The sequence below is a fragment of the Haliotis rubra genome, unplaced genomic scaffold (genome assembly GCF_003918875.1).
Source record: "Haliotis rubra isolate DU_JTF1 unplaced genomic scaffold, ASM391887v1 Scf7, whole genome shotgun sequence".
In the NCBI taxonomy this organism is placed as follows: Eukaryota; Metazoa; Mollusca; class Gastropoda; order Lepetellida; family Haliotidae; genus Haliotis; species Haliotis rubra.
In genome coordinates this window covers 3,889,385-3,912,954 of record NW_025767412.1, presented here as the reverse complement: position 1 = coordinate 3,912,954, position 23,570 = coordinate 3,889,385, and the positions used below count along the sequence as shown (strand labels likewise).

The following is a 23,570-nucleotide window of genomic DNA, read 5'->3' as shown; positions in this document are numbered from 1 at the left end:
TGGAAGGAAATCCTTTGCTTGTTCTGCCCCTCTAATATGGAACTTTCTCCCTATCACCATTAAGTCATCAGTTGACTTAGATTCCTTCAAACAACTGCTCAAGACTCATCTGTTTTCATTGCGTTATGACTAGCTACTAGTACCTCATTGTATATATGTATATTATCCATCCACTGTTTTAGCGCTTTGAGCATGGGCCTTGTGCATGGAAAAGTGCATTTTAAGTTCACATTTATTATTATTATCGTCATTACCATCTAGTAGTATCTCCGTCACCTGCTGATAGGCGAAGTACCGGGCACACAGAGGATGGTTCCAGAGGCGGAAACACTCCTCTGCTAGTGTCTGGAACACAACACACACGTAATCACAATAAAGCACCATATAAAACAAGCGACAACATTCCAGTGTTGAAGGGTCAAGGGCATGGTTGAATATCACCACTGCAATTAATTTCAAATGACTTATGGGATGCTATGAAATGGCAACGGCAATTAGTTTCCCATGACTAAGATATGACATACAAAACAATAAAACAAAACCTTTGTGTTCAGTATTATCACATATCTCATTTGAGAAATATATTTATCACACACAGCAACGTTTATTCTTCTGTTTGGTTCAACAAGGCAGTGGCTAAAGTGTTTCTTTGTCAAGCTTGATAATATCCCCCCGGGTACAACTTGCGAAGCCCATTTCTGGTGTCCCCCGCTTATACATGTATCAACCCGTGAAGATCTGAGTTAAAATTGATCTTCAGTAACCTACCTGTGAAGATCTGGGTTAGAATATTGATCTTCAGTAACCCATGCTTGTCGTAAGAGGCGACTAACAGGATCGGGTGGTCAGGCTTGCTGACTTGGTTGACACATGTCATCGGTTCCTAACTGTGTACATCGATGATCACTGGATTGTCTGGTCCAGACTCGATTATTTACAGACCGCAGCCATATAGCTGGAATATTGCCGAGTGCAGCGTAAAACTAAAATCACTCACTCACTCTTCAGTAACCCATGCTTGTCGTAAGTGGCGACTTGGTTGACACATGTCATTGTATCCCAGTTGTTCGGGGCAATAATTCAGTGCTACATTGGAAATGAGCACTATACAAATGAATAACATTATTTCATGATCATTACATTGTATAACCATTCTTCCATTTCAAACTGTTTTGCTTAGTTTCTGAAAAAATAAATAACGTATGAAGCAAGATGTTTAAGATGTACTTCTGAGATTTCATCATTTCTTACAATCTGTTGTGGTTTATCATGATAACAGTGATACTGTCAGTATCGTGGTACATATCTTATCACAAGGTACCAGCTGGTACTCAGCTTCCAGCTTCTGTTCCTACACTGATCGCCATTTCAGCTGAATCCAAGAACCTAATTAACTTACCTTTGGCAATCTGGAAATAATCTGGAATTTGATCTCGGAATTTTCTTTATCCTCGTCAGAATCAGGAACATCTGGAATGCAACTAAGGGTTAGTGTGAGATTTGTGAGATGAGATGAGGTGAGGTGAAATTGGGTTTTACGTCGTGCTTGAGAATATTTCCCTCATATGACGACGTGCATGCGTGTGTATGTGTATGTGCGGCTGCTTGTACTAGCCCAGACTGAAGCTGGTTTTATAGTGCTAGCCCACTGAGATACCATGCCGCAGTGAAGCATGAATACCCCACTCAGACACATTATACTGACTCCGAGCCGACCAGTCCTTGTTGTACCCATTAATGCCGAACGCCAGGCAGGGACCAACAAGTACCATATTTTAACGTCTTTTGGTTTGACGCGGTCGGGGATCGACCTTCCGCTCTCCGGGCGGACGCTCTAACCACTACACCACAGAGGTGGTGAGATTTGTGAGATAACCACTCTGAGCGGTACTGGAGTTGCATCATAGCCTGTAGACCTAGTGTGGACGGTAACATGACATACGTCCAGAACATGTAGCTCCTACACCTCACCTGCAAGAAGCTGTGTGACGAACTGGCCAGTGAGTGACAAGACTCCTCGGTCCACGTACTGCAGAAACAACCTGTGAACAGACGAGTGAGTGAGTGAGTGAGTGAGTGAGTGAGTGAGTGAGTGAGTGAGTGAGTGAGTGAGTGAGTGAGTGAGTGAGTGAGTGAGTGAGTGAGTGAGTGAGGGAGCGAGAGAGTATGGTTAAATGCCGCTTTTAGCAATATTACAGCAATATTATGGTGTGTGACACCAGAACTGGAATTCACACATTGTATCTAATGCAGTAGTTCGGGGAACTGACAAGCGTATACATTAACCACTAGGCTACCCAACCTTAAACACCCCTCTGCCCATTTACACCTATCACAGGGTACACAAAGTCCGCAGTCTATACTACCAGTTGTCCGACTTCCATTTTTGTGGAAGTTGCGGTGGTCCCCTCGGAAGTAATAATGACAACAAAATAATGATCGTTTGTTAAACAACTTTTTGTTTGGGTGTCCAAAATGATGAGACAAATCATCGGAGTTGGGCTGTGGATTTCATGTGACTGTACAAAATTTGGTTGTCAGCTTCATGTGGGTCAGAAAGCCTGACGTGACTCTCACATTTACCACTCGGTGGATGAAACTGATGACAGCTGAAGAAATTTTCATTTTCTTTCCTAACCCAGAGCACTTTGCATTTTTACTTGTCCTCAGCACACCAGCAGTAATTATGAAGGCTTCTTGATGACAGATATGGTGCACAAAACATTAAACCAAGGAGAGCAGCATACATGACATACCTCAAGTGTAGACAGCGGAAGCCAAGTGCCGTGAAATAGGTCTGGAAACCTAGAATTGAAAGTCAGGAGAACAGCATGTAAATCACCCCAGCTCCATAATAATGTCAAATACAAGTCTGGCGATGGTACAATTGACAACTCTGAGGAGGAACAGTAATGAACAGTAAAAGCAAGACAATGTGTTAATTCACTACGAATCGCTTGACCTGAACAAATGTGACCTCCATCCTGCTACATTTAATACATGAAACGAATGATTCTATCTAAATGTTTTTATGGATGCGAATTGTTAACCGCCCTATACAGTAAAGAAGTCAACATGATTGAAAGTTTTACAAACTGAGGATTGGTCACTAACCTGGACTTTGTTACAGACTGAGGATTGGTCACTATAGACAAGAGCTTGTAACCAACTGAGGATTGGTCACTAGACTAGAGCTTGTTACCGAGTGAGGATTGGTCACGAGACAAGAGCTTGTAACCGACTGAGGATTGGTCACTAGACTAGAGCTTGTTATCGACTGAGGATTGGTCACTATAGTCTGGAGTTTGTTACAGACTGAGGATTGGTCACGAGACTAGAGCTTGTTATCGACTGAGGATTGGTCACTAGACTAGAGCTTGTTACCGACTGAGGATTGGTCACGTGAGACTAGAGCTTGTTACCGACTGAGGATTGGTCACTAGACTATAGCTTGTTATCGACTGAGGATTGGTCACTATAGTCTGGAGTTTGTTACAGACTGATGATTGGTCACTAGACTAGAGCTTGTTACAGACTGAGGATTGGTCACTAGACTAGAGCTTGTTACCGACTGAGGATTGGTCACGAGACTAGAGCTTGTTACAGACTGAGGATTGGTCACTAGACTAGAGCTTGTTACCGACTGAGGATTGGTCACTAGACTAGAGCTTGTTACCGACTGACTGAGGATTGGAGTCACGAGAGTTGACTAGAGCTTGTTACTGACTGAGGATTGGTCACTAGAGCAGACTAGAGCTTGTTACTTGTTACGACTGAGGATTGGTCACGAGACTAGAGTTTGTTACAGACTGAGGATTGGTCACTAGACTGGAGTTTGTTACAGACTGAGGATTGGTCACTAGACTAGAGCTTGTTACCGACTGAGGATTGGTCACTAGACTAGAGCTTGTTACCGACTGAGGATTGGTCACGCTAGACTAGAGCTTGTTACAGACTGAGGATTGGTCACTAGACTAGAGCTTGTTACCGACTGAGGATTGGTCACGAGACTGGAGTTTGTTACCGACTGAGGATTGGTCACTAGACTGGAGTTTGTTACTGACTGAGGATTGGTCACTAACCTGGACTTTGTTACAGACTGAGGATTGGTCACTTTCTCTCGCCTTTGCTACAGACTGAACATTGGTCACTAACCTGGACTTTGTTACAGACTGAGGATTGGTCACTAGTCTGTACTTTGTTACAGACTTAGGATTGGTCACTAGCCTGGACTTTGTTACAGACTGAGGATTGGTCACTAGTCTCTACATTATTACAGACTGACGATTGGTCACTTGTCTCGTCTTTGCTACAGACTGTAGATTGGTCACTAAACTGGACTTAGTTACAGACAGAAGATTGGTCACTAGTCACGCCGTTGTTACAGACTGAGGATTGGTCACTATAGTCTGGGGATTGGTCACTTTGTTACAGACTGAGGATTGGTCACTAACCTCGACTTTGTTACAGACTGAGGATTGGTCACTATAGTCTGGACTTTGTTACCGAGAGTGAGGATTGGTCACTAGCCTGGACTTTGTTACAGACTGAGGATTGGTCACTAACCTCGACTTTGTTACAGACAGAGGATTGGTCACTATAGTCTGGACTTTGTTACCGAGTGAGGATTGGTCACTAGCCTGGACTTTGTTACAGACTGAGGATTGGTCACTAATCTGGACTTTGTTACAGACTGAGGATTGGTCACTAACCTGGACTTTGTTACAGACTGAGAATTGGTCACTAGTCTCGACATTTTTCCAGACTTGAGGATTGGTCACTAGCCTGGACTTTGTTACAGACTTAGGATTGGTCACTAGCCTGGACTTTGTTACAGACTGAGGATTGGTCACTAGTCTCTACATTATTACAGACTGACGATTGGTCACTTGTCTCGTCTTTGCTACAGACTGTAGATTGGTCACTAAACTGGACTTAGTTACAGACAGAAGATTGGTCACTAGTCACTCCGTTGTTACAGACTGAGGATTGGTCACTATAGTCTGGACTTTGCTACAGACTGAGGATTGGTCACTAACCTGGACTTTGTTACAGACTGAGGATTGGTCACTATAGTCTGGACTTTGTTACAGACTGAGGATTGGTCACTAACCTGGACTTTGTTACAGACTGAGGATTGGTCACTAACCTCGACTTTGTTACAGACTGAGGATTGGTCACTATAGTCTGGACTTTGTTACCGAGTGAGGATTGGTCACTAGCCTTAACTTTGTTACAGACTGAGGATTGGTCACTAACCTCGACTTTGTTACAGACAGAGGATTGGTCACTATAGTCTGGACTTTGTTACCGAGTGAGGATTGGTCACTAGCCTGGACTTTGTTACAGACTGAGGATTGGTCACTAATCTGGACTTTGTTACAGACTGAGGATTGGTCACTAACCTGGACTTTGTTACAGACTGAGAATTGGTCACTAGTCTCGACATTTTTCCAGACTTGAGGATTGGTCACTAGCCTGGACTTTCTTACAGACTGAGGATTGGTCACTAGCCTTGACTTTGTTACAGACTGAGGATTGGTCACTTGGTTCGCCTTTGTTACCGAGTGAGGATTGGTCACTAGCCTTAACTTTGTTACAGTCTGAGGATTGGTCACTAGTCTGGAGTTTGTTAGAGTCTGACGATTGGACACTAGTCTGGACTTTGTTACAGACAGATTAGTTGGAGCTCCCGTGGTGACTGTTGCCAGTTAGGTGACTTGATATATGTACCGGTTGAGTGGGGCAGCCTAGTGGTTAAAGCGTTCACTCGTCACGCAGAAGACCCGGGTTCGATTCCCCACAAGGGTACAAAGTGTGAAGCCCATTACTGGTGTCCCCCGCCATGATATTGCTGGAATACTGCTAAAAGCGGAGTAAAACCAAACTCACTCACTCACTGATATTTGTACCAGGGGTCCTCAGAGAAGGAAGAGGACAGGGGTGAGGAGTGAAAGAAGAGGGCAGGGGTGAGGAGTGAAAGAAGAGGGCAGGGATGAGGAGAGAAGGAAGAGGGCAGGGATGAGGGAGAGAAGAAGAGGGCAGGGGTGAGGAGGAAAGAAGAGGGCAGGGGTGAGGAGGAAAGACAAGGAAGACAAGACACAAGGTGAAGGAGAGGAAGAGGAGAGGCAGGAGGAGGAAAGGAGGAAGGAGAGAAGACGAGAGAGACAAAGAGGAAGGAAGGACGAGAGGAAGGGACAAGGAAGGAAGACGAAGGCACAGGAGGAAGAGGCAGGAAGACACAGGAGGAAGGAAGGAGTGGAGGAAGGAAAAGGAAGGAGGAATGGAGGAAGGAAGGAAGGAAGACAGGAGCACAGGAAGAAGGAATGAAGGAAGAGGAAACAGACCAGTGGATGGCTTAAAACACACAACTGACCAAAGACCCAGATCCCACCAATCCCAGAGGAAACACACCCAACGACAACATATGAAGGATGACTGCCACACAAAGGAGCCCAGAACCATAAAAGGTGGAATAACCCCAGTGAAAAACTTAGGCCACACCACAGGAATGGACGGACACTGGCACCAGCATGAAATAACTGGAATGGAAGGACCAAACAACAAGACCCAAATCCAAAAGGACACAGAAAGAGAAAACACAGGCACACAGGAAAATAATGTGTGAAGAGTGGAATACCGTGTGAAGTGTGGAATGTGACTTACAGGTTGGGCAGCATGTTGTCACACCCAGACGATTCTGTGCGTCTCAGACTCCACAACAGGTGACACAGCTGCTGGGTCTTCTGTACCTATACAGAAAGTATATAGGTTTCCCCCTGAAGTGTCAGTTACACAGACAGTATTTCCCTTATACCTAAGTACCGACAACACATCTGTGTACCATCGCTGAAAGAACCTCTGTCAACGAGTCCTGTTACAATTAACTCGCATATTGTTTGAATTGCACCGTATCCCTTCATGAATTCAGTCCATTATTCATGGTCACTAGAACTGAATATTTACAACTATTAAGAGAGTGTTGGAACTAGTTTCTTGTTCATCAAAGAGCATATGCCAAATGGAATACAGCCTGCCTTGTTGTATTTGGCCAAGGCCCCTTACAACAGCAGCATTGTTTGGATTGCTTTTTGAGCTTCATAGTACATATCATTTAAATGTTTTAACACATCCAATTGTTATTTAATTCCTTGATATCAAACATAAATAAATATTCGTTTCCGTTACTTTGAAAAACATATTGTATTGGCCTCATAGTTGATTTCTTGCAGCCCTACTGTTCACTGATACTACAGGACATCTGGTTACTGACACTAGAAGACATCTGTTTACTGACGCTGCAGGACATCTGTTTACTGATACTACAGGACATCTGGTTACTGACACTAGAAGACATCTGTTTACTGACACCACAGGACATCTGTTTACTGACGCTACAGGACATCTGTTTACTGATGCTACAGGACATCTGTTTACTGACACTAGAAGACATCTGTTTACTGACACTGGACGTTTACAGGGACATCTGTTTACTGACACTAGAAGACATCTGTTTACAGACATCTGTTTACTGACACTACAGGACATCTGTTTACTGACTACAGGACATCTGTTTACTGACACTACAGGACATCTGTTTACTGATGCTACAGGACATCTGGTTTACTGACACTAGAAGACATCTGTTTACTGACGCTACAGGACATCTGTTTACTGACGCTACAGGACATCTGTTTACTGATGCTACAGGACATCTGTTTACTGACACTAGAAGACATCTGTTTACTGACACCACAGGACATCTGCTGACACTACAGGACATCTGTTTACTGAGGACATCTGTTTACTGACATCTGCTACATCTGGACATCTGTTTACTGACGCTTTACAGGACATCTGTTTACTGACGCTGCTGGGACGTCACGTTTACTACAGGACATCTGTTTACTGATGCTACAGGACATCTGGTTTACTGACACTACAAGACATCTGTTTACTGACACTAGAAGACATCTTGTTTACTACAGGACATCTGTTTACTGATGCTACAGGACATCTGGTTACTGACACTAGAAGACATCTGTTTACTGACACCACAGGACATCTGTTTACCCACCTGGCATGCAACATATTCCTTGGCCACATTGTGAGCCTTCACCTTGTTGTCCTTCTTCAAATGGCGAACCAGGTAGGAGGTAAGCAGCTCCTCTGTCTACAGCACAGATGTATAATGTTACCATGGTGACAGGTGATATGCACAGATGAAACCACACATCGATTTGAGATTGTCACAAGACATATAATTTGGGTCCAACTGCATGATATATGACATGTCTGTGTGTGTGTCCGTCCGTGTGTGTCCGTGTGTGTCCGTCTGTGTGTGTCCGTGTGGGCATGGTGTGTGGCTCATCCAATCATATGCCAGGTGGATCAGGGTCTAACATCTGTTGTAATATGTGGTCCATAAACCAACTCAAGAGTGAGTGAGTGACTTAAGTTTTACGTTACTTTTAGCAACATTCCAACAAAATCATGGTGGGCACACCAGAAATTGTACCTATGTGGGGAATTGAACCCGGGTCTTCAGCGTGATGAGCGAATACTTTAACCAATGGGCTACCCCACCTTCCCACCAGGGGCCAGAGACGACATTAACGATTCTTGAAAGCAACACATGAAAGAGGAGGTCGTACCACTGCACTCAGCTGCCTTGTCCTGGACCCATCTTCACCATAGGCTCCCTGCAGGAAGACGGGTTGAGGTCCAAGCACCATCTCTGTCCGACTGAGCCGCCCACCATTCGACACTTGTACTGGTGTAGACCTGAAGGTCAATGTCATAGCAATTCTCCATCTTCATCATAATCACCACCACCACCATTATCAATTGCTGATGAATAAGTATTTATCAGAGTAAAAATATTATTTTAAACTTAACCTGACTCATACTTTATGTTTTTCTCTCATTTAACCCAAGATATAATGGAAACATTCTGAGTTATGTCCCCAAGAACAGTAAAAGCATCTCACTGGCACCCCAACGGTGACTCGTCACTCCCTCCATTTTTGTAATTTCCAAATCGTACAAAATATTAGAGGAAAGTGTGGATATACATATTTTTCCTTTGTATTGACTTGACCAGCATTGCATCCTTGGAGTCTTGAACTACTTCTTTACTCGCATGACGAATACAACCACCAAAGATTGTGGACGTCCCCCAGGTTTGACGTAGCAATGACTTCACATAGATTTCTGACCCCCTGAGCATTAGAAATTAATACTTGTCCTTGCAACAAAGTACACCCTGCTGAATGTGTAACATATGTTATATTTGGGATTACACTTTCTTAGTAAAGTACAAACTCTAGTACTTTCTTGGGTTGAGTCCCATCCGGGATTCGAATCCACACCCTCAGAGTCAAGCACCTAATCGCCAGCACACAAAGCAGGGTTTTACATGACCCGTGATTCCTGCGTATTTGACGCAACAATTTTGTAAACGACTCTCAAAATATTATCATACGAGTCAAGCTTGGCGCAAGTTTTATGGCTGGCCCTCACAATTCAGTTCAATAAATCGATTTGATAAGCAAAAAATGATATTGTTTGATGACAATTTGACTTTTACAGAGATGTCAGATTGTTCCAGAGAACTCAGACGACAGTAATCCTGGCTGTTTGAATTGAACAATGCTGTAGTTTCATTTGGTGGTGTGACATACACAGTTACATACTGAGAATGATAAACACAAAGAAATATTAACATTTTCATCACTCCCAAATATTGAACATGACTCCCAAAAATAAATATTGTGAGTCACCATGGCTCCCATTTTTAAAAGTCTGTGTAAAACCCTGACAAAGTCAGCCGCTTCACCCGCTCAGCCACCGCGACTTCCACAAAAATGGAAGTCGGACAACTGGTAGTTTAGACTGCGGACTTTGTGTACCCTCTGAGAAGTGTAAATTGGCACAACTTCTCAGAGGGGTACACAAGTCTGCAGTCTAGACTACCAGTTGTCCACTTGAGAAAGCGTTGGTGTGTGAATGATGATTGACCTTCCAACACCTGTGGTTGCAAAAGATCTGTGTCTGGCGTTTCAATATTCTTCTGAGAATTCTCTATGCAGGTCGCGAAGTCTTCTTTTCAACTAATGAGTAAACTTGGACAAAGTACTGTGACTATGTGTCCCAGTCCACCCAGCTGTGAATGGGTACCTCGTAAGGATGGGAAAGATGCTATAACTTGGTGCGCCTAGTGGCAGCAAGAGTTGTATATTCCCCAGGAAGCTGAGATTGATACTAAGATGTGCCGCTGAGATTGACATCCAATGATCGAGGAAAAAAATACCAGCGCCTTGGGCATGCACTAGTGCATGGATATGTACGCTATATAAATATCCAATAATAATAAACAGGATCAAGAACCGTGAAGTAACAGCCGGATATGGTTCTGCAGAGGTATATTACTTCTTCATGGTCTTCTTCAACTTTGCTAGTTTCTGCAGATTGTTCTGCTCTTCAGACGATGTGTTCCTCTAATTACATGTGACCTTCACGACTAAATCAACAGCCCTTGGACCAACAATAGAGTCCCGTGATGGCAAATACTCTAACGAGTGAAAGAAATTCATATTAATAGACTGAACATTAACATCTCCCTCAGAGGAATGTACTAGAACAACTCAAGTTCTGCAAACTGTTCAATAGTCTTCTCCATAGAAGATGACGACTGGGACAATGCCTTTTTTGTCCATCTTTTTAATCTGTACTGCAAACAGACAATAAAATCATTTTTCCAAAGAGGGGCACAGAAACAACATTTACTGTCTATGTTGCAATGTCTAGGGATGCATGATGACCAGGTTGGGTAGGGGTCCTGATGTGATACTTATAGCTTACACAAAGAGCAGTTTTTCACAAAGAGACTGTGGGTTGTAATTATATCGAAATAAACTTAATTAAACACCAAACTGAGAAAAAATAATCAGTGGATATGAAGCATTAAAAGCCTGAAAGGATAAACATAGCCAAGAATTTTGAAAAATCTTTATAATTTCGATAGGATGGCTTGGATTACAAAAACATCTTGTTCGGCAAAAATTGAGTGAGTGACAAGTCCCTGGCTTGTAATGTGGTTCGTATGTACAATAGAGGGATGTGTTTGGGTAAGATGTTATTACTGTTCCTGGGGAATAAATTACAGAATATTTGCATAAAATCTTAGGTTAACAGAGGGAAGCAAAATGCATGAATGTATGAGTCAGGTTAAGGAAAAATGTTTTCCTGGAGTTAATTATGGGGTGAAGATCCAAATACAGTTCAACAATTGAGATAAAAAGTTAATCATATACCAGATCTTGAACCAAAAGGAACTGCACCAACCTGTTTGTTCTGTGAATACTTCCAAGGAACGTCTCTTTGGATGGCTTGATGACTCTCTCCCACTTGACCTGAAGTTGACAACCCATGAAGATCTGGCTTAGAATTGATCATCAGCAACCCATGCTTGTTGTAAGAGGCGACCTACGGGATCGGGTGGTCAGGCTGGCTGACTTGGTTGGCACACGTTATCGATTCCCAATTGGGCTGATTGATGCTCATGATGTTGATCACTGGAGTGTGTTGTCCAGACACAATTATCTACAGACCGCCGCCATATAGCTGGAATATTGCTGAGAGTGGCGTTAAACAACAACCAACCAACCATCCTGAAGTTGACATTGAAACATACACCAATGAAATCACATACTGAACACTGAGATGGGTCTCTGCTTCTCAGAGTCTTTCAACAAGAACCTGTATTTAACACTATTTTCAGTAGATACAGTCAAACACCACTGTTTCAAGGTTGAAGGGGTATATTGTTGGATCATAGGTTTTCAGACATCACATGTTTTCAGACGACAGTGTTAACGCACTATAACAAAGCCAGATGCATCACTGATATTGTAATACTCCAGCTTACTATACTTAAATAATATTTACCCTTATAAGTACCCTGCTCTTGTAAGCGAATCCTGACCAACTTCTAGACACACCTATATGTAATATTTAAATGCGCCCAGGTAACTGGCCTGGTAACTATTACTGAAAACATTTCGCCACACAAAGTTTGTGCACTACTTGTTTAACTATTTCTCTAAACACTTAGGACACTTATTACGCATTCTCTGTCCCTAATTGTCAACAATAAAGCGTCCAGGCCCACTGAAGTCAAGAAGTTTGCGGAATGTTTGGACTACCTGAAGGTTTTGAAAATCTAACCAAAAGAAATAATTAAAAGCCTTTTCAATGTCTGTGGGTTAGAACTGGTCTTCAACAACCCATTGTTGTGAGAGGTGACTAACAGGATCAGGTGGTCAGGTTGATACATGCCATCGTATCCAAAATGATGTTCATCACTGGATTGTGATTGAATGCCATATGATGTTGATCACTGGATTGTCTGGTTCAGACCTGATTATTTACAGACGGCTGCCATATAGCTTGAATGTTGCCGAGTGCAAACAAAAATCATGTCTGCCCATCCCATCTGTTTCCTTTTCTCCCTTTGAACGGTTGGTAAAATGTTAATGAAAAGTAATTTAAGACGATAAAAACCATGGGAATAGATCATGGGTTTTAGTTCCGGTCAGCCAAAATGCAAGCACTTGAGTACTTACCATGGCAAATATTCTCATCAAATCAATGCAAAGATACCCACCCTGTCTCGCTCCTCGTCTGATGTGAGCTTTGAGAACTTCTTGCTGATGATGTCCAGGTTAAAGTGCGTGGCGTGGTCCAGTTGCCTCATCCTGAGTCTGCGACGTAGGATGTCCCACATGTCTTCACTGACCGGCTGCTGACCCTCCCGCTCTCGTGCTGTCTTCGTGCTGATGTTGATACTGTCGAACGAGGTGTAGGACAAACAGGCAAGTCTCTCTCCTGTCGGGCTCTGCAATGGACATACCGCTGAAATTTACAGGGGATATTCCTCATATTCACCATGTTGGTTGGTGATTTATTTTGATTTATTTCTTATATTATCATTTTGCTTCATGCTGATTGGCTTATTCATGAAGCATTTTCATGTGGACAATGGATAATGAAAGACAGATAATGGATAATGAGGAATGGAGATTGACAGATAATGGATATGAGGGACAGACAATGGATAATGAGGATGGACAATGGATAATGAGGGACAGGCAATAGATAATGAAAGACAGACAATTGATAATGAGGGATGGAGATTGACAGATAATGGATAATGAAAGACAGACAATTGATAATGAGGGATGGAGATTGACAGATAATGGATATGAGGGACAGACAACGGATAATGAGGATGGACAATGGATAATTAGGACGAACAATGGGGGATAATGAGAATGACAATGGATAATGAGACAATGAAAAATTATGGACAGACAATGAGGGAGAGACAATGAGGGACTAACAATAGGTAATGAGACAAAGGATAATGATGGACAGACAATGGATAATGAGGAACAGCCAATGGATAATGAGACAATGGATAATCAGGGACAGACAATGGATAATCGGGGACATACAATGAGGGACAGACAATAGGTAATGACACAAAGGATAATGACAGACAGACAATGGATAATGATGGACAGACAATGGGGAACAGACAATTAGTAATGGATCATGCTCCTCTAAGTTTGACATTACCCGTTCAAACTGGCCACGTAATGTATCTGCTGCAGTGAAGGGCAAGAAGCGCAAAACTTCCTTCTCCAGCTGCCGCTTCATGCTGCTGTAGGTGGATGCTGAAACAATGAGGTAATTGCTGTAGGTGGACGCTGAAACAATGAGGTAATTGCTGTAGGTGGATGCTGAAACAATGAGGTAATTGCTGTAGGTGGATGCTGAAACAATGAGGTAATTGCTGTAGGTGGATGCTGAAACAATGAGGTAATTGCTGTAGGTGGATGCTGAAACAATGAGGTAATTGCTGTAGGTGGATGCTGAAACAATGAGGTAATTGCTGTAGGTGGATGCTGAAACAATGAGTTAATTGCTGTAGGTGGATGCTGAAACAATGAGGTAATTGCTGTAGGTGGATGCTGAAACAATGAGATAATTGCTGTAGGTGGATGCTGAAACAATGAGATAATTGCTGTAGGTGGATGCTGAAACAATGAGGTAATTGCTGTAGGTGGATGCTGAAACAATGAGGTAATTGCTGTAGGTGGATGCTGAAACAATGAGGTAATTGCTGTAGGTGGATGCTGAAACAATGAGATAATTGCTGTAGGTGGATGCTGAAACAATGAGATAATTGCTGTAGGTGGATGCTGAAACAATGAGGTAATTGCTGTAGGTGGATGCTGAAACAATGAGGTAATTGCTGTAGGTGGATGCTGAAACAATGAGAATTGATAATTGCTGTAGGTGGATGCTGAAACAATGAGGTAATTGCTGTAGGTGGATGCTGAAACAATGAGGTAATTGCTGTAGGTGGATGCTGAAACAATGAGGTAATTGCTGTAGGTGGATGCTGAAACAATGAGGTAATTGCTGTAGGTGGATGCTGAAACAATGAGGTAATTGCTGTAGGTGGATGCTGAAACAATGAGGTAATTGCTATAGGTGGATGCTGAAACAATGAGGTAATTGGGTGGATGCTGAAACAATGGAGGCTGAATTGCTATAGGTGGATGCTGAAACAATGAGGTAGTTGCTGTAGGTGGATGCTGAAACAATGAGGTAATTGCTGTAGGTGGATGCTGAAACAATGAGGTAATTGCTGTAGGTGGATGCTGAAACAATGAGGTAATTGCTGTAGGTGGATGCTGAAACAATGAGGTAATTGCTGTAGGTGGATGCTGAAACAATGAGGTAATTGCTGTAGGTGGATGCTGAAACAATGAGGTAATTGCTGTAGGTGGATGCTGAAACAATGAGGTAATTGCTGTAGGTGGATGCTGAAACAATGAGGTAATTGCTGTAGGTGGATGCTGAAACAATGAGGTAATTGCTATAGGTGGACGCTGAACCAAGGGAGGTAATTGCCATCACCATTAACAACAAATTGTGGATGTAACCGCCATCATTAGTATATTCGTATACACTATGTGTCACAATCTCCTGTGAATACATACAAACTCTATGCAGTCTCACCGTTCTAAACTGATACATTATAACTTATTCACTAGGTGGGCATGGGTTGATGTACCCTAGATGTTTGTTTATGTTCCCGAGCCCTTTGAATTGTTTGAAGCACCTGGTACAAATCTTTTTTACGCCATCGCTAATTTCCAGCTGACAAGCACAGATTTCGAAATTATCTCCCTTCCATCGATTTACATTCGCCATACATCTAATTTCAACGATTTCACACGACAAGAAAATTCGAGATAAAGAATTACTACCACATCACCAGAATGAGCTCCCATTGACAAGTGATTCAACATAAAATAATAGAAAATTCAGCCAAACAGAAAGTGACATTTTCATAAGATAAATCCATTGTCTACTCTAGCCAATGAGCACAAGTACAAACAACAACATTCTCTCCCTGACATAAATGCAACATGAGTTACTGACCAACCCTGATCAGTACACAATGCCTCAACATGAAGTTGCATCATCATCATCATGATGCTCATCACACTGAAAATAATAGAAGAGCACACACCAGCCAATCAGAAAGCCTCCACATTTATGTGTGCGGTAGACATAGCACACATGCTTCTTCATGTGACTTCAGATAACGGTCCAGACACAAACATTTAGATTAATTTCGTTTCTTTTTCCTGCAATATTCTAGCTAAACGGTAGCAGTCTGTAAATAATCGAGTCTGGACCAGACCATCCAGTGATCAACATCATGAGCATCGATCAACCCAATTGGGATACAACGACGTGTCAACAAAGTCAGCGAGTCTGACCACCTGATCCCGTTAGTAGTCTCTTACGACAAGAATGGATTGCTGAAGACCAATTCTAGCCCAAATCTCAGCTCCAGAAACACGCCAACTACACCTCATAAAACATAGCCATCTTACCAACAAGGTATTCAGCAATGGACTGTGTCAGTTCTGTCTTGGTCAAATCTTGACAGATGTCGCTGAAGATCTGAAAGAGGAATGAGTGAGTATAGTTTTACGTCACTTTTAGCAATATTCCAGCTGTATCATGGAAGGGACACCAGAAATGGGCTTCACACATTGTACCCATATGGGGAATCAAACCCCTGTCTTCGGCGTGACAGGTGAATGCTTTAACCACAAGGCTACCCAAACCACCCTCTGAAACAGGAAAAGAACTATCGCATCATCATCAAACGGCAATGTAACTGTATAATGTACCATTGAGAAATTTAGGCAAAGAAAAATGTTGACATACTTGGTGCAAAATGTTCAACAACAACATTTTCGGGGAATCAACTTGATTCCAGTGAACAATGTGTTTTTACTTGTTGAACCTCTTGTGGCTCAAAGTATGAATTTGTGTGCCAAGGTCATGATGACCTTGACTAGTGTGTCAGTGAAAGCCCTATGAATGAAATTTTACATGAAAGAACCTGGAATCTGCAGCCAAAAGAAATATGATTTGAAAAACTATTTCTTGACAGTGCTTTGATATAAGTTAAGAAATACAGTTCGCTCTACCACCATGTATAGTGTAATAAAGCACACTTTCGTCCTGAATTATTATAGTTAAAGCACGAGGACGCTTGTGGAGTGACGCCAATACATTGTGACGTAATGCAAAAACTGTACATTATCGTCTGATAAAGTACTGTCAGCGCCTTTGATCTTTCACCGAATCATCTTAGAATCTAAGATAAACTGATGTACAAAATAAAAGTAAACAGGTTCTTTGGGATTACTTAGAAAACAATGTAAATATTTGAAGTGTTTTTGGATTGTGACAAAGATCACAAACATAGTGTACATGTTGCCACAACACCACAGATTTCTTTCACTGTGGGATGAGGACAGACAGTCTACCTCTGGATGATGACTCAAGCATCATGATTAAGATCCGTGAAGATCCGGGACAGAACTGGTCTTCAGCAACCCATGCTTGTCATAAGGGGCAACTGGGGCGGTGGTGTAGCCTAGTGGGTAAAGCGTTCGCTCATCACGCCGAAGGCCCGGGTTCGAATCCCCACATGGGTAAAATGTGTGAAGCCCATTTCTGGTGTCCCCTGCCGCGATATTGCTGGAATATTGCTAAAAGCGGCGTAAAATCAAACTCACTCACTCATAAGGGGCAATGAACGATATCGGATTATCAAACTCACTGAATTAAATTCATACCGCCACCATATAGCTGAAATATTGCTCAGCATTTAGTTCACCTGTTTGACTGTGTAGAGGTCTTTTGTTCTTATGAGGAGGTAGTGAAGAAGGGCTTGTCGGGTTGGAGCGTATGCAGTCTTGAAGCTCTCCACCAGCCCCTCAAGTGACACACACACTTTCCACACTTGGCCATTACGGTAGTCGTATACACTGCCCCCTGTTGGCCGAAAACAACCTTGTACATGTCAATGGACTTTTATCTACAAAGATGGATAACAAGAATCGTAATCAGATTGTGTGTTAACAATAGTATTACAACTGGCTATACCTCTGGGTTTTGTTCACAAAGCATTAAATGATGACAATGATTTTGTAAAGAGTATACAAACTTTGTGAGTTCATGAGTGAGTTCGTGACTTCGAGAGTGAGTTTGTGAGTGCGTTGCGCGAGTAATAGTAAAGTAATAGTCCACTTATATGGCGCTCATATCCAGGCACACTGACTGCTCACGGCGCTATGTACATTACTATCCCCGGTCATAGGACACTATCATACTTTCTGATACTCTTTCCCTGGGGAGCATACAGTCATGCTGCCTGTTTGGCGCAATGAACTAAACACTCACATTGCCAGCACATCCTCACGGGTACCCATTTTACAGCTGGGTGAACTGAGACAAGGTGGATCTAAGTATCTTGTCCAAGGATACGAGTGAGTGAGTGAGTGAGTGAGTGAGTGAGTGAGTGAGTGAGTGAGTGAGTTAAGTGAGTGAGTGACAATGGTGTACCTATTTCCCTGGTAAATGTCCTGCACGGCGACAGAGAGTGGATGTTCCTACACTGATGACTGGTCACAGACATGGTGTCCGGCATGTCCAGCGTCCGCGACGGCAAGGAGGCCTGGCTAACGCACCGCACCTCCGTTGGGGTCATGGTGTCCACCAGCTGCAGAGTACACATCAACACCATCAGTGGATACTTCTACACCACTACTACACGTCAGAACTGTTGGGTTAAAAGTAGTGTCAGCTAGTGTTGGGAATCGAAAACCAAATCCACTATCGATTATTGGTAGATTGTGGTGAACGATTTATCGATTATAATCGAAATATATACATTTTTAATGTAATCACCAATTTTAAGGAATTTTCCCCAGTTTTTTTTCTAATTAATGGGTTTTTTTATAACTAATGCTGTCATGCAATGAAATGTACGCATGCAAGAAAGAAACTGGAATTGTAATTGTAACAATAAAAGTGGTTAGAATTTTACAATGTGCATAGCTTTACGCTGTTGAACGCATGTTTGTTCGTGAATATTCGTCAAATTTGATGGTCAGTTTACTTCATTCAAGGGTGTTATACAAAAACAACAAAATTCTGATTATGTAATTTTCTGAATAAAATTGGAAATTTTAACTATAAATTGTATATTTATATACTTATCCTATCTCACAACTTGCACCTCTCTCTCTTCATTCGACCATGAGTGGAAACGAATTAAACTTTGCTCCAGGCCTTCCTTGTCCCTGTCCCCGTGCTGTGCATGCCTTCCTGCCTTAGCCATGCTCACCAGGCCGTGACAGCACGTGGCATGCGCAGTCCTCACCCACGTGATCACCTTCCATACTCATTCTCGATCTTGGAGCCATAAAAGGACAAAACCGGAACGGTGGTAATCTAAGTAGTGGGGAGGTAGGGTGGGACTTTATCGCGTGAGATAGGATAAGTATATAAATATACAATTTATAGTTAAAATTTCCAAATTTTTAAACTTATCCTATCTCACGACTTGCACTTATCCCATGGTAGGAAGGTGGGTCATAGATTACCCGGTTCAAGCGATAACAGCTAAGCGCTATGCCAAAACAACCGTGGGAAGCAACTACAAGGCAGGCCAATAACTACCAAAGTTACTACGCAGAGGGTTAGTGCGAACCCATTGACTTACTAAGCACAAGTGCTCCCAGGGACCGGGATTCCCGAGCAAATGTGGTGTTCAGTCACTACCTTCACAAAGTGAAAGGGACTCAGCTAAGCGAGTGTAATCAGTCGCATCGCCACGATTTCCAAGGTACCCCCGTAATAAAAGTCTAACGACTAGTATCGGGCCAGCCCCTGCTTCGAAACAACCCCCACAGACACCGCCCCGAGGAGGGTGAAAGGGTAATTGAATCGGAAAAACTCACAATTTTAACGCTCAGTACCACAACATCATCTTATGACTTCCACTACTTACCACAGTAAGATCACATAGATGTGTATAGGTGCGTAGGAGCATGAACGCCACGGCGTAACACTTCGAAATGACTCACTTCACTGACGTAATTACTCCGTGGAGCAGAGGACAGTAAGTGAGGTGGCGACCCTCCAGCGCCCTCAAAAGCGAGACATGCGATGGTTAGTTCGAACCCATTGACTTACTAAGCACAAGTGCTCCAGAGACCGGGATTCCCGAGCAATGTGGTGTTCAGTCACTACCTTCACGAAAGTGAAAGGAAGCAGCTTAGCGAGTGTAATCAGTCGCATTACCACGATTTCCAAGGTCTGACGACCAGTATCGGGCCAGCCCCTGCTTTGAAACAACCCCCACAGACACCGTCCCGTGGAGGGTGAAAGGGTAATTGAATCGGAAAACAAACAAGTCCCAGAAGAATCGAAGACACAAATCAGAAATAAAATTCAGAATTTTATTCAGATTGTACACAAAGCAGAAACGATCGTAACTGGTGATCATCTGCGCTGAAGCTGATGGTTGTCCCGAGTGCCGAACAGGCAATAATGACAGTGCTGAATTCCAGTTCGTTGAAGAAGTGATGAAGGGCCCTTTCTCCTGATGACCACTGCTAGGCCACTTGATGGAGAAAGTGAGCGCCCCAGCTTGAAAGATGTGTCAATGAACAGGTGTTGAGTCGGCACCATAGAGACTCCAACACAAACATTCCACTTGTTGAGCCACCAACGAAAGACTGAATGTAGTTGTGTGGGAAGACGAATCAACTCCCTGGGGTTGTCGTCCCCGATGTATGGGCACAGAAACATCTGAAGAGGGCAAAGCTGCAGCTGGCCCCTGTAAGTCAGCTCTTGTGCCGACGTCAACCACTCTAGAACTTCTGCCACTGGCGAAAAGGTGTGGGTTGGACCAGCACTAATGGTGCGTTGCACTGAATCTTGTCCCACCTCTCCTGGGGCACAAACATCATGACCTGTCGTGTTGAATATTGTCCCAATAAAAAGAAATCATCGGGTCGGTGTTACCTCTGATTTCTCCGAATTTAGCAGCCATCCTAATTGCGTGAGCAACTTGATGATGAACTGCCTGTGGAGAGGAAGGACGTCTGGATCCTGCTGGGCTTGAACACAGTCGTCGATATAGTTCTCAAATGTCACGCTTGGTGAGGTGAGGTGAAATTGGGTTTTACGTCGTGCTTGAGAATATTTCGCTCATATGATGACGTGCATGCACGTGTATGTGTAAGTGCGGCTGCTTGTACTAGCCCAGACTTAAGCTGGTTTTATAGTGCTAGCCCACTGAGACACCACGCCGCAGTGAAGCATGAATGCCCCACTCAGACACATTATACTGACTCCGAGCCGACCAGTCCTTGTTGTACCCATTAAAGCCGAGCACCAGGCAGGGACCAACAAGTAGGGACCAACAAGTACCATATTTTAACGTCTTTTTGGTATGACGCGGTCGGGGATCGAACCCGCGACCTTCCGCTTTTCGGTCGGATGCTCTAACCACTACACCACGGAGGCGGTGTCACGCCTCGACAATGCAGGTAGCTTGTTATTGGAATGGGTATCTGAGTAAAAAGCCACGGGCCGCACATATGCCCATGCAGCAGGACCCTCCATTGGTATCAAAGACGCCCCATGAAAGTAAATCGAAGATACTTCCGATAGTCTGGATGTATCCGGATGTGATGGTAGGCGTCTCACAGGTCGAGGGACTGACTGACTGACTGACTGAGTTTAGTTTTACACCGCTTTTAGCAATAATCCAGCAACATCATGGCAGGGGACACCAGAAATGGGCTTAACACATTGTGCCCATGTGGGGATCGAACGCTTTAACAACTAGGCTACCCCACGACCCTCGCAGGTCAAACTAGTCAAACCGTTCACGGGTGTTTCTGTCTGTCACCCTCGATAAGCAGTCTCTCTTGACTGGCTGTCAAAATCCCGACACATTCACTCTTTCTGGGAATGGCAGCGTTCATTGTTACTAGCATTTAAAGGCTGGACTTGGTATCCGATTCGTGGGACCAAGACAAGTCTGCAAGGGCACTTCATAGTCACTCTAATCATCAAAATTCCGGTAAACAAACAGTAGTCCGCCATTTGCAAACGTTACACACGAGTGACAAAAAAACGGACAACATGGTCTTCGGTTAACCGGGCGAGTCGCAACCCATAAATTCCGGGCTGAGCTATGCTGGCTATTTGACAAAACATCACTGCTGGTACCATGCGCAAAAACTTCACCCATTTGTTATCTGTCCAGAAATTTGCTTATCATGTAAAACAAAGGGAGCTGAAGATGACGAACCATCTGCAACAATTGCACCCAGCGATACACAAACACGCTGTTACCAGTAGTCTGTAGTAACAAGACTCATCGGAGTGTCGTAAAGTATTCCTGGCTAGCAAGTGTATCTAGTTATGCCATATCGGGTGGTTGTAGAACTGATATCTCCACCGAAGGGTAGAATCGTTGAACCGAATCATTCATCAAAGGTGAAGATCGGATGGTAGATTAAATCTGGAATGAGATGAGCCCCGGTCACGGAGGACTCTTGAGAACTGGGATCGTCAGACCGTCAAGTGCCGAGCGTGATATCTCTAGATGACTGTGCTACTGACATCACATGTAAATCAATTCGGCATGGTGAAGCACATAGCTACTACCTCTGTACAATCATCCCAAAAAGGGGTACAAGGTGGGATAAGTTATGTGACTAATAACATTAAGCACCTCACAAGCCGTAAGGTGAACCGGATAAACAAATCAAATTGTCGAGCTTAGAGCTTGCCACTTCGTAATGAGGAATTCAGCGCCTCACAGATGCCCTGAAAACTATGATCGTGTTGAAAACTAGCAGAGTTCGACAAATTTGGCCCAATCTAGATTCAAGTTCACGAACCTCGTTGAGGATGTGGAAAACCAATGTTGACAAGTCCCGATCCTTCATGTTGAATGCAATCAATTGAACATCTGGTATCTTGCTCTAGGTAGCTGTAGGTGGTCGGCGAACCATGCGATCATGTGTGTCGAATCAACCAAAACCATTCCTGCCTCTTATAGGCGACTGGCGTAGCCCGAACCATGAAAACAAAGACGAGGTTCGATGCGGGTTAAGTGTCTTGGGAGGCAACCCAGACACATTTGGCATAGGCTCTGATAGGCTGGTAAGATGCGCCGTGTTGGAAAAAACACGAGTGGTGAATCGCCCAATTCCTGAATAAGCTCAATTGCTGGCAAGGTCCGAGGAACGGATTATTGATGAAAGCTGACAGTTCGATAAATGCTGACAATTCAGTGAACTTGAACGGCCAGGTGAACTGGTTCGACGATAAGGAGCTTTTCGGCCTGGTGAAACGGTACAAGTCGGGCTGGTAAATCGGTTCAGGGTGGTGAGCCGGAATGTTGACGTGATCTGAATCAGTCCGTGATCTACACCGGTGTTGTGATCTGGATCGTGTTCTGATCTGGATCGGTTCAGTAATCCCAAACGTTTAAATGATCTCAGCTGATGGAGAGATCTAGAACGCTCAGATGAACCGGTGAGGCGCGGTGAAATGTTCCGGCCGAGGTGAATCGTTTCGGTGCTGTGAATTGAATCGATGATGTGAACCATTTCGGCGATAGGAGGAAACTGAGTCAATGTCGTAATCCACATACGCCGTGGCGAAACGGTTCGGTCTGGTGAATCCATTCGGTATGGCAAAACGGTTCGGTCTGGTGAATCCATTCGGTATGGAGAAACGATTCGGTGTGGTGAATCGGTTCGGCGATTTGACGATGTAGATCGGATGTGTGAGTCAGCTGGCAACACAGAGCATTTTCATGAGGCAGAACCACGAGAAGACATCTAATGATGCACCAATAAAATTATCACCGTCCGACATGGGAATCTCCGGACGACGAGCAGTTAATACCGGTTGTTAAAAGCGGGGGTTTGTCGGGTGATCAACTGTTGAAGTGTAACAAGCTCTGTCTGCCAGCCAGCGGGATCAAGCATGTCTACATGCTCTAAAAACGTCCTTGATAAGGAAGCACATTCCCGACAACGTTTGCTCCAGGAACACAGGTCAATACAACCCACACATGACGAGTGGGGATC

The 23,570-nt window shown here is 43.6% G+C and overlaps 1 protein-coding gene across 1 annotated transcript in view; it reads right to left on the bottom strand.

Annotated features, from left to right (window-relative positions):
• Positions 1 to 23,570, bottom strand: part of LOC124258602 (gamma-secretase-activating protein-like) — a 63,770-nt gene that overhangs the window by 4,911 nt on the left and 35,289 nt on the right. The window contains exons 16-28 of the mRNA XM_046692668.1: positions 18,010 to 18,166; positions 17,282 to 17,439; positions 15,981 to 16,050; positions 13,642 to 13,739; positions 12,668 to 12,898; positions 11,347 to 11,414; positions 8,655 to 8,784; positions 8,078 to 8,173; positions 6,667 to 6,752; positions 2,757 to 2,813; positions 1,972 to 2,042; positions 1,400 to 1,470; positions 255 to 345 (exon numbers count right to left, since the gene is read on the bottom strand). Coding sequence (XP_046548624.1) covers positions 255 to 345; positions 1,400 to 1,470; positions 1,972 to 2,042; positions 2,757 to 2,813; positions 6,667 to 6,752; positions 8,078 to 8,173; positions 8,655 to 8,784; positions 11,347 to 11,414; positions 12,668 to 12,898; positions 13,642 to 13,739; positions 15,981 to 16,050; positions 17,282 to 17,439; positions 18,010 to 18,166 — 1,384 coding nt within the window. The remainder of the gene's footprint in view (positions 1 to 254; positions 346 to 1,399; positions 1,471 to 1,971; positions 2,043 to 2,756; positions 2,814 to 6,666; positions 6,753 to 8,077; positions 8,174 to 8,654; positions 8,785 to 11,346; positions 11,415 to 12,667; positions 12,899 to 13,641; positions 13,740 to 15,980; positions 16,051 to 17,281; positions 17,440 to 18,009; positions 18,167 to 23,570) is intronic.